Source organism: Teleopsis dalmanni, chromosome 1, assembly GCF_002237135.1.
Source record: "Teleopsis dalmanni isolate 2A chromosome 1, ASM223713v2, whole genome shotgun sequence".
NCBI lineage: Eukaryota > Metazoa > Arthropoda > Insecta > Diptera > Diopsidae > Teleopsis > Teleopsis dalmanni.
Genome location: NC_051846.1, coordinates 3,718,985 through 3,731,947, shown reverse-complemented (window position 1 = coordinate 3,731,947; position 12,963 = coordinate 3,718,985). Strand labels below are relative to the sequence as shown.

The window sequence follows — 12,963 nt, the reverse complement described above, 5'->3', positions numbered from 1 at the left end:
CGAAATAATGAACTGACTCACTTAACAGTGGCCGCAATATTGGTCTCGAGTATCCTTGTCGGTCGTCGACATTTAATTTTAGCGCATTTCAGTACACTTTCACTCATTAGCGAACACCTTCAGGCATAAGCGGTTGAAAGGATAACACAGAAACAAAAATTCTTCTACTGCTAAATGAAATAATATTCCAACAATAAAAAGGGACAAGCTGACATAGTTAAAAGGATTTAAATTCTTGGCTCGTATTTCTTTGCATTCAAAGGAATTGCAAAATGTAACATTAAAGGATAAAAGGTTAATTTCTTAACTTTTTATGCAAAGTACACGAATGAAAAGATTTATTAGGTTTTCACTGGTTTTCAGTGCTGAAATTAAATTTTAACTTTAAATACTCGTAAAATTTAGATCAAGTTGAGTCCAGGTTAAAGTCCTAAAAATTGCTTAATATTTAATTGTTTTCGATATAAAGTTGTGCTGAGCAGTTTAAAAATAAATACTCATTTAACCTTTTGGAGAATTTAAGTCCAAATCAATTCAATTAAATACTTGGAGTATATATATATATTGCTTATAAACAATATTATTTTGTTTAATTTTATAACTTAACCCTATGCAGTAGACTTTTAGTTTATTGAAATTTATAATGTTAATGCCTTTCATTATTACGAATGCATTTTACGCCCCACATTCGTTAACAAGAAACAATATTTTTGGCAGGTTTATATTTGAACGATCATAAGTAGTATTCAGACATACTCGGTAGTTCGGTAACTTAGTAGTTTGGTAATTCGGTAGCTAAGTTACTCGGTAGTTCAGTAAATCGGTTGTTCTATAACTGGCTAGTTCCGTAACTCGGTAGTTCGGCAACTGAGCAGTTCAGTAACTCGCTAACTAAGTAGTTCGGCAACTCGGTAGTTCAGTAACGTGGTAGTTCGATAACTAGGTAATTCGGCAACTGAGTAGTTTGGCAACTCGATAGTTTGGCAACTCGATAGTTCGGCAACTTGGTAGTTCGGCAACTTGGTAGCTTGATAACTCGGTAGTTCGGTAACTTGATAGTTCAATAGCTCGCAAAATAATAAAATTTTGTATGAATTTATATTTTTGGGAAATTATAACTTCACTGAGTTATTTAATTACCAAATCAACAAATTACCGAGACAATTTTTTCGGTATTCGGTAAAATATATTATTATTGAAAAGTGTTGTACAAATTTATTAAATTTATTTTTATTTTACTCATATATATAACAGAATAAATAAAACCGAAATCAACTGCTTTGGCATTTCAATTTCATGAATTATATACAGAAATAATAAAAAAGAGGCTTTTAAGCATTTGGATTATTATCATTTTACGGATAAGCGAGTTATCGATCAAGGTCTGAATACCCCCATTATTTAAAGAGCTCATTTTATTGTGTAGTTAGTAAGGAGGAAGTTTAGTGCATATATTTATATATTCATATATTATATATACGTATATTATACATATAGGTAAGCTGTAGATATACTTCACATAATAAAAAACTAAAAATTTTAGTTATAAATGGGTATGCCAATTTATACCTAAAGTTTTTATATCTTCTGCAAGCTTCAAAGAACTCGACTCCAATGGTGTTTTTGATTGGTAAATCTGGTTTCAATGTAAACTTTTCTTTCTCTTGAATACAGGAATTTGTCGTTCCTATATCTTTGTTCTTTCAATAAAGCATCTATCTCATTATTTTGACGCTTTGACTTATAGTTAACTATCAAATTCATATCAATTTCAGAATCCACATATCAGCACTTCTAACTAAATTTGTTTTGAACTTTGCTGTTCCATTAATTGGAGTTTGAATTACCAACTGTTGCTCTTCATAGTCATTAATTCCAGCTACATTAAAGCAGGCGTTCAATCAGTCTCTCGAACCGAGAGAAAATTGTAAAGAGTTCTGAACCTCTTTCTAATTCAAACTATTTAAGTTTTTCCTATATAAAAAGAATGTTATATTTTTATTCACAACCAATAATTGCTTAAATAAGTGAACGTAGCTTATGTTTATTGAGCATTTTGTTCATTTAGTTGTTGTTGCTAAATGCATAAATCAAAATTCAATAAAACTCAGTAAGCCAAACTAAGCTATTAAGTCTCTAAAAGCTATGATATATATTGTGATGAAAAACATTTTGGCCAAAACCAAAGAAGGATGTGGCAACTGCCAACAGCCAGTTTCCAGCAGCCAACATGCAACACTTTAATTTTAAATGATTTTCTGCATTAAAATTCTGTGAATCCCGGATTAGTTTAAATTGAAAAAGTTTTATTTGTTTGTGTGGATTTTTTTTATTTTTTGTAGTAAATTTTGAAATTCATATTGCTTGGTGATATTATATTTTTCAGTTATTTCGTAGTTAAATTCAGAAAAAAAATGAAATCGATGAATTTTATTTGCATTTACTGTGTTCAGTTATTATTTTTGTTTATTTATGATTTTCTGCTCAATTTTTATTTATTCAAATTTCTGTAGAAAATCACGTTAATTGATTTTGGATCATGGGATTTAGGTTACAATTTTACAGTAAACAAATTTAAAATTTTTTTAAAATATTTGTAAGTGATGTCCTTTAAAATGTGTGAGCCAGAATAATGAAAAATAATTTCACTTGAGGTTTAATTTTAATTTCACAAACTTTAATTCGTTTACATTAATTTAAAGAATTTCTCTGTATTTTCTCCTTACAATTCTTTTGCCTGAAAAATGCTGTGGTTGAGTTTATTAATAGGAAAGTGTAGGATGTGATGAGGTCTTGTATTTCATTTTCAGTTTCAGTGCAGCTACAAACTCTATGATGTACTGCGGTACTCTTTGCTGATGACAATGTTTGCAATTGTAAAACGAGAAAGTCATTGCATACTAATAGGCGTATTGCATACGTGTTGCATAATTGTAAGTGTGCATGCCTTTGCACTTCTTTTGCAGTGGTTTGCTGTTGTGTTTTACAAAAGGAATTTTCAACAACATGAATCCCATCATCGTAATACGATACAAAGCTGCAACGAAAAAGTGTAAAGCCCATACTCTTATGGTCTCAAGTAACGTAAAGGCACATCATTTTTTAATTTATAAAATTTCCAGAAAAATGGTTTACACATACATTCAAGCTATAAGACTGAATCACTGGTAGTTATGAAAGTAGCATATTAAGTAACTTAGAATATATATACTTGTCTTTCCCTTAAATTCGTTTTTGAATCCTTGCTGCTTCAACAAAGTACATATTCCATTATTTTGACCTTTGATTTGTTGTTAACATGCAAATCCATATCCAATCCGAATTCCACATATCAGCACTTCTAACCAGATTTGTTTTGAACTTTGCTGTTTCATTAATTGAACTTTGAATTGGCAACCTTTCCTCCTCATTCTCATTAAGGTCAGTTATATATTTTTGTTGCAGAAAAATTTCCACATATCGATTTTTACTTTAGTTGATGGAATCTGTAGTGGAATTCTCTAATGGTTGGCCATATTTGTTGATTGCATTTTGAAGAAAATTCGATTGAAATCCGTCAATTATACTATTATGTGTGTTAATTTGGTTCTTTGCGCAAAATTCGTATTTTGGTTTAAAATTGGTTTGAAATCTCTAAATGTTGGTAAATATTTTTCAGATTAAAATTCCTTGTTGTTCAATTTTCTTGGTACATTTCTGTCAATGAATATAATTTTGGTTCAATTAGAACTTTAATTAAAAAAGAAATAAAAAAAAACTAAAACTATGGTTATATCAGAGCAATAATATTAGAATTATATAAGATTTAATTTGTCAAAGACTTTCTTACAAAAAATGAATGAGAATAAGGAGTACATAGAGCTTTCGATTTACATTGTCTTTATTTATTGTAAAATAAATTCTGTCAATTTTTAAATGTTATATAAGTTGTTCATCACTTTTACGTTTACCTGCGTTTTTCTTTGAGTTTCTTATCACTGAACAGATCGTTAGCATGATGTTTCAAAAAAAAAAACTTCGCTGTTTTTTATTCTTCAAAACTCATTCCTCGGTTATAGCTAATCATTGAATGTGGTTCAAACATTACTATATATTTTTTGTACAACGATTTATGTTTATTCTCAAATTAAACACTTGTTTTATATATGATATTATTATTGTAATAAAGCCTCTTGTTGTAGAATATGCTATTGAAATCTGTTAGAAGATACTTTTTACTGGAAGCCAAACTTAAAGAATACTATTTTGAAGTAACTTAAGCTACAATGTATGCAATTTGTGACATCGATGTAATGTCATATATGGAATGTTGATATGAGACTGTTTTTTGTGACTCATTCCCTCAAATGCAACAATGATCTACATATCTGTTTATAAGAAGTTTTACGATATTAAGATTGTTTATAAATATTATATTATATAAATCTCAAAATTTTGATAATATTATGGCAGGTAGGGTCATAAGCCTAACTGCTTAATTCGAACTTTACGAATGTTTCTCAACTAAATCATCAGTTTGATTCCGGAATACAGTGGTGGACACAGATTTAAAGATACAAAAAAGAAAAATAGAAATTAACTTTAAACAATTCCATTGGCATTGCATAATAGTTTGTAAAGGCAGTACTTAATTCCAGCACACTCTCTGCACCACGAATAGTTCCATATAAAATGGAATACTTTTACACTACCTTTTTATCATTTTATGACACCGATTTATAAAAAGTGGGCTTTGAGGTTCAAAATTCAAGTATGCAATTCAAGTGCAATTCATACAATATTTCTTTTAATAATTTCTTTTTCAATTAAATATTTTCAAAGAAACTGCTTTGTGGTATCGACTATACCCATAATTTTAAATTTGCATTTATTAAAAATGTTTCATGGCCTATTTTAAAGGTTTCCGTGATATTTCGGTGGTAGTAACGCTTGGAGTGCCATTAGTATCTAGGTACATAGTCACATTTGAACTTACAGACAAAAAATTTATGTTATTTAGATATTAATAAGAGTTTCAAATTAATAAATTATAAAATCTTAAAATTTATTATTTTAATTGTGCTACATACTACATCTACAGAAACCTCATCTAAATCAATAGGTTGTTTCATTGTTAAGTTTCGAACTTTATGGAATTACTAAAAAAAAGTAGAGCGAGGTTCTTAATTAAAGCTCTTAAACTCGATTTAAAAGTGTACTTAATTTTACATTACAACTTGTTCATGTAGAGGTTAAATTATAATTTTTTTTTCCGAAATAATAGTATAATATTATTAAACTAATAGTGTGTATATGCTATCTTTTTTTTTAATCGGAACTAAGACGACCCAGTTGATGGGTTAGAGTAAAATTTCTAAATTATTAAATTATTGTTATTAATTAATTATTAAATTAAATATTAAACCAAGTCCTTTGCATTGGAATTTATATTTACAACGTAGAGGAGAGTCTATGAGAATTATAAATTATTCGTATAGAGATTAAATTACGTTCAACTTAATGAGAATTATGATTTCTTAGGAGTTAATATGCAACAATTAACTATTGATGTTTTCAGTTTTATTTTAGTTTTAATTGTTACTTATGTTCTATTCTTTTTCACTTTTATTTAAATTATTACTTTTCATTTGAAATTAAAATGTAAAACATGAGCATAGCCTGCAAATAATTTACTTTATAGTCGAGAACACAGTTTTATAACAACTAATGGTTGTGGTCAATGGTAAAAAAGATCTATAGTGTTAGTTTAGCAGTAGAACAGAAACATAGCTAGTGGTAGCACTTTCTTCCATTCGCATGACATGATGAAATGATGGAATTATAGCTACTCAATAATAATTATTAGCAGTGACAAAATGCTAAATTTATTCTTTTCTTACTCAATGACCTTTAATTAGTTGAAGGCATAGAACAACTCATCCAGTGGAAACACTGATTGGTTCGTAACATTTAATTACCTTCAATGGTGTAACAATGACAAAGCAGATTGCATTGAAAGTGAAGTGTAGGAGAATTAGTTTTTAATTCTTGTGTGAATTGCATTTTCAAAACTGTAACATAAACGTGACTTTACTTGATGGGAAAAAAAAACTAAAAGTTGAAAAAAAATTGTATCTTTTTTTTTTATTCTTCTATTGTTACAATTTTCATATTTTTAATATCTTTTTATGTTAGCACTTTTGCTTTACGGTGTTATTGACATTGTAATTTATGCAGCTTTACAGTCGGCATTGAAAGCAATAGAAGCAGAAATTGTATTTTTTTCTTTCGATTGAACTCTTGTTTGTAGAATGGCTTAAAGTGCTTGAACAAAATGTTGACGGCTTCGAGTCAAATAATGACAATGTCAACAACGCCAGCAAAATATTTAATAAAACAAAATAAAATTTAAATTCAATAAAAAATCATATTAAAATTCTTAAATCTTTATGTTCACAAACAGACACGAAGCTGAGCATAAAATCAATTTTGCCAAACAATCAAAAAATGCTTAAAATATTATTAATGCTATTGTTATTGTTATTAACAATAATAGAATTTATTTCACACATTGTTGTTGTTTTGACTCATGTTCAGTACATTTTTTTTATATTATTTTGCTTTGTGTATTAATATTTTGTTGACTTAGCTGATGGCGTTAATGTTAAGAGCTTCTTTTAATAGCAGCCGCCGCTTCAATAGAATTATGTTCAATCAACCGAGCCAAATGAAGCTGCCAAGTAATTTGTGGTGATGTGAGCAAGTCAACAGCGCTGCAACATGACCGTGGTTAACATCGGCTTAATCATACCTCAAGCATTTGCAATTGCTCTGCTTAGCGAACAAAATTACACTTGAACGAATCGTATTTGAAACGTAGGGAGGCTTCGGTACATTGCCATCAACAGCAGCCAGCAGTGGGCCAAGCGCCGTTAACAATCGTCATCGTAAACGGAATCAAAATTCAAAACGGAAACGTCATCGTGCTTTTGCGTGCGGACAGACTATGTTAACAGGTTCGATGTTGTGTCTTTTGGATTTCGTATGTGTGTGTATGTACATAATTTTTGTGGTCTCGTACCTTAAAATGTATAATTGAGTTAAGCTACCAGCAAACGAGACCCTCCAAGTACATTTGAGTGATTTAAGCTCTTTAATAACTTGAAGTACATAACATTTTTATTTTAGCTGTGCTTTAAATGAGCTTAATTTTATGAGAGCAGAAAATATTTAAAAAAAAATTGATTTATTAATTTTAGTCTCTGATTTAAAGTGTGTAATATGTTATTAAACGTTTAGTGTTTGTTCAAGAAGAAGAAGATGAAGCGTTAATTTTTCGTATAAATAGTAAAAATCATTTCGACACAATCATTCAGTTCGATTAGCTCAGTACAATAGCAACAGTGACATATATTCATATAAAATAATATAAGAATTTTTTCTTTAAAAAACAAAAATGGTTTGTTAAATTTAACGTAAAATACAGTTTAAAGTAAAACTTAATAATAAATTTAAATTTACAGAAAATCATTTTAGTAACACTCTGCCTTGTTGCAGCTTCCAATGCTGCTTATGTACCTATAAATTATCGCAACGCACGTGATGTATCTCACCTGAATTTAGAATATTTACCACCTGTAAGAACACCAACTAGAGAATATCTACCACCAGTAACAAGCTCAGCAGCGACAAAAATAAATAATGAATACTTGCCACCTGTAGAGGAGCCCACACCTACCACAACTATTTCAAATGAATATTTACCACCAGTTGAAGAAACAACAGCAGCAGTTGTAAAAGTTTCTAATGAGTATTTGCCACCTACAGAAGCGGAAGAAGTAGCTGTAGCTGAAGAACCAACCGAAATTGTTAATAAAGATGCAGCAGCAGAAGATGAGGAACCAGCTGTAGAAACTGAACCAACAGTTGAGACAGAAGCACCGACTGTAGCTGTTTCTGATGAGGAAGAAGCTCCAGTTGAGACAGCAGTACTTGCGGCCGATGGCTATCATTATAGAAAGCCTGCCGTGGTTCCCGATTTATCACCAGCTGCTTCATACTTGCCACCTGTTACTGATAATTCAGTCAGTGCAGATGTACCAGTTGAGAATAGCCAAGTTTTAGCTAATGATGGATATCGTTACCGCGTTGTGAGACGTTTCCGTTATTAATTACTAAGCATATTATACATAAACACAAATGCTGTTATCTGAATATATAATTATTATTATTATAATTATAGTTATTGTTGCCTAATTGTGTTACTCGAATTTAATAAATTTTATTATTATTTTATATCACACTAAACTGTAATCTAATGGTGTTCCCACTCAATTAAGTCTAATTATTATACACTTGGGTATAGTTTGCTTATGCTCCACAAAACATACAATAACACACATATACAAAGCAAATGTGTTCGTTTGTGTAGAAACCAAATTGTGTAGAAATCAAAATGTGTTTGTAATGGTTTCGTACATTTGTATTGATGGCAGGATATTAGAAAAATGTTTTTATTTGTTTTCTCGTTTTCCGCACTTTCACTTGCCATGATATCACAATCTTATTATTATTTTACTTACTTACATCTTCACTTATCCCATTCCACACAGTTTAACAAACAGACTCACACATACAAGCAATTAAATGCATATATTTGCTTAGACTTCTCTTTTCTTGGGCGTGTGTAACCAAGCCTTATGTGTGCTTACACAGCCATTCAGTATTGTTATGTAGGAAATTGAAATTGAAACAACTGTGGTTATTGTTGCACAAATACACTTAAGCACATACGCACGTATCACATACACACATTTGTGTAGAGCACACAACTCTTCACATATATGTAGCAATTGACTACATAAGCGCAGATTTGCGAATATTTGCCGTTTTGCCATTGACTTTGGTTTCGTTTCCATTTCTCGTCGCATGTGTGGTAAGTTCTGAATAAATGTTGTATTGAACTTGGTTTGCGTTGCGTGCTTCTTCTTCATTGATCTTCTGCCTTTGACACATTCAAGATTAAATCTTAAATCAATAAGAGTTCCTTTTGTATTTACTTCAGCTGCTTCATGACCTTCCGCATACATCCTGCCGAGGCTCCTCTTAATAGGTAATAGGCTACGGCATTGTTGCATGCTCATGCAGCAATTTCATTGTTTTTCGCAATTCATCAATTTGGGGTTTGGAAAATTAATTCTTGTATATTTAAATACTTTATTATTTTTCTTCTATGGATATGGATGCTGCAGGATGGATAAATATAGAAGCTAAGTAATAAATGACATTTTTAAAATAAATTTTCATTTGTTTATCCTGAGCTTCATTTTGAAATCTTTCAATAAGTAATTCGTTTAATTGCAATATTTAACTTATTGTGAAATTGAAAAATTCAGAAATGTTATTTAAAGATATTTAAGATTATAAGAAGCTTTAAAGTGAATACTTAATCTTTTAAGAAGTCATCAATTAAATGAACATAAAGTTGCAATTACTTTTGGCTTTTATATGAGAATTATCAGGAAATCTCCAGGATATACCTACATAAATTAATGCTTTTAAGAATTAACTAAGGAGTATAAAGGTTTTATTTAAAAAATTTAAAGGAATATGTGAAAAAACCTAACGTTTAACTAAGTGTATCCAAAAGTTTCCTTATGTTTTTTGTGAGTAAAAAAACAGGAAATTTTTAAGAGAAATTGATTTTCTTTATTTAAAATATTGCTCATCAGTTTCTACAAATTTCGTCCATCTTTCAAGTAAATTATGGTAATTAATTTAAATAAAGATAAAGTTCGAGTAGTTTGTTTTTTTTTTTGCTTATAATATTTATATTGAACTGTGGTATTTTATACATGCATATAAAAATTTATTACTTACTTCAATGGGCATAACAACTCTTTATCAGGTTTTGGCCTGACGCAGAACTCCTCTCTAGGTTCCTTTGTTGCATACGCACATTCTCTAATCTCGTATATCAAGTGCGGTTTGTGCTTTCTAAGTTTATCAATCCATCGGAGAGATCTGTGCCTCTGCTCTTTCTTTCTCTAACTACCATTTTAAATACCTGTATCGCTGGAGCATTTTCATTCAATCTTATGACATGACCAAGCCAACAAGGTCATTATATGTTAATTTACTGAACTATATCAATATGTCTTGATTATATAGCTCTTGTTTTATTCGGATAGGTGGCCATCAATTCATGAAGAGTTAAAGATCTTAAAAAGAAGCTTTTCTTTTGAAAAATTTTAAGTGCGGCTACTTAATTCTGTGACAGAGTCCATGTTTCTGCGTCATAGAGAGGTACAGGTAGCAGGAGCGACCTATACAGCATAAAAATTTATTATTATTTTTTTTAATAATAACATAATTTTAAATAAATCAGTAAATAATTGTAATAAAGCTGAGAAGAATTTTTTATTTGCATTTAAATTATTATAATTTCTCTTAAAATGTTTTGAAGAATTTATGTATAACCTTTTTTTACGTTTATTTTTATTATCAATTATTAAATCTTAAACAATAAAATGATAGTTTATACGAAATCAAAATGTTAAAATACAAAAAAATATTTAAAATATTACTAAAAACTTTTACGTTTTTTTGCTTACTAATAATCCATGGCAACTATAAGGAGAAAGAACAAAGCTATACTGAAGTTGGAATGACCACAGTTCTCTAAGGTTTCTTTTTAGAAAATGTTTATTGTTTGATTAAATTCAATATGATAGGAGATCATATGAAGAATGATGAATAAATATTTTATATTTGTAATACACCAAAAAAAAAAAAAAAATTTAGAAACAACCCAAAAAAAAAGACAAGTAAATCTTACAAGATTACACTTCTAAATATTTAATCTAATTAAATATTAATTTATTAAATCATTACCCTTAACATACAACATACTTAATCTAATTAATTACTTTACTCCGAATGCCAGTAATTAAAGATTGAATTCGGAGCAACGCGCAACACGCACTTTAATTTGCTGTAAGGAGAGCAACGCGTGCTGGCCTTGAACGTGTGTCATTGCACGAGAATGCAAACAATTTTGTTGATTTAATGGACCAGAGACCAGTGTGGATGAAAGTCGGTCTCCACAAAATAAATATTGATTAAAAATAAATGTAACTTCTTGTGTAAATACGATAAATACGTTGAGTTAATATTACACAATTTAATTGTTAATGAATTTATTTATTAATAATTTTGTAATCCAAAGAAATTAAGTTTTTTAATTAACACAATTTACAAATCCTACCAATACTGGACAGTTTCAATACCTCGATTACAGATTCAGCAGAGAAGGTGTCATTCACAAAAAAAAAACAACAACCCAAGCGCGATTTTTCACACGATGTAGTCAATTTTAGATCTGAGACGCGACGTCCGCAGTCGTCGGAATTATAAACAAATTAAGTCAAACAGAGGCACGGGTTTCGCCGCACGATTGGCGCGGTTAATTGCTGGTACACGTTGTGGCATTTCTGTGCTAAGCAATTCACTGTATCTATTCATTGAATTCCATTCCAAACCAGAAGTCAATAGTCAATTTAAAATCAACTTAATTTTGAACTTGACATTCTTGTGGATATTCTGCAAATCACCGAATAGAAACCGCCTGAGTTCAATGTGAGGTTTCGTTTTCATCTGCTGAATGCAATGTGAAACTTGATACTTTATGCTGGATTGTTATGCTAATAATAGATTTCTGTGCATATTCAATATCGATTTTTTTGATAATGAATAAATAATTTGATTTATCTGTTGGATAAAGTAGAGAATAGTGTCATACTTTAATAATAACATGTGTCATATAATATTCTTTCAGTACAAAATTAAATTTTTTTTTGCAAATTTTATTCTTTTCTTTACAGTTATCATGCATATGATGTATTATAATTATTCGAAATCGTAAATAACTTGAATATTTTCAATTTAATTAAAATTTATCATGTTAGAGGCTTAGCATTGTGTTGAGCAGTGATGAATTTTGGTTTTATGCTCCAATGAAGTCTCAAGTGAATTAGTCACATTTCCAAAGATTGAAAGTCAAAGCAGATAACATGTCAGAACGATTCAGATTTGTCAATCAATGGATAAATGTTTCGAAATGGTTTTTGTGAAATCAACCCGATTGATTGATATTCGCTTTATAGTCGCAAAAACTAGCTAGTATTTGAGCAAAATGATTGGAAAGATGTCTTCGAAAAATGAAATTGACATGATAAAAACAAAGGAACGGTCATGAGGTGAGGAGATTATTTTTATAAATAAGTTTTTAATATGCTTATTAATAAATACGCTCAAGTAGATGATAAAATCAAAATAGAGCACTCAATGAACAAAAATTAGACCGAAATAAAACTGATAACTCAGTACTCGCCACAATTACCAAATGACGAATGGCTTATAAACTAATCATAATGGATATAAATCAGACCAACACCGCAATATTTATTTCAACATGTCAACTATTCAGGAGCATTGATAAATTTAAAATAGGGATAACAAATGGCGAAGACTGTTAGGTGCTAGGATTCAATATCACTCCAAATTAGGTAGAAACACAGCGCTGATGCTCAAACGGTTGCATATTCCGACAAGTGAGCTATGCAGAAAGGGCTTATTTGTAGTTCTTAAATTATTCGTATAACTAGTTATAATATATATTGTATCTATAGATAATTGATTTGAATACAATATTGCTATAGAGAAGTAGGGAGTCTTTTAATTACTTTCTATGTTTTTGTTCAGATGAAGTGATTTCTTTTATATAGGAAATTGTTTCCCCACTGACTTAATGGAGTTATTGAAGATATATAGTTAGTGCCTTCAATAGTTCATCTCGAAATCCAAATGATTAGTGATGTTTGGCTCCCATTGGCACATTGAGGTAGAAATGTTGATACTACAATAAATACATGCCTAACTAAATCGATTTACTTACCATTTACAGACATGGTTGGCCATTACAGA

General features: G+C 29.9%; 1 protein-coding gene across 1 annotated transcript; it reads left to right on the top strand.

The window, feature by feature from the left end:
- The first annotated feature begins 7,344 nt into the window (after window positions 1–7,344).
- Window positions 7,345–8,248, top strand: LOC119673092 (fibrous sheath CABYR-binding protein). The gene is made up of 2 exons (XM_038084318.1): window positions 7,345–7,438; window positions 7,503–8,248. The coding sequence occupies exons 1-2, from the start codon at window positions 7,436–7,438 to the stop codon at window positions 8,148–8,150; spliced, it is 651 nt and encodes a 216-aa protein (XP_037940246.1). The 5' UTR covers window positions 7,345–7,435; the 3' UTR covers window positions 8,151–8,248.
- Window positions 8,249–12,963: the final 4,715 nt, after the last annotated feature.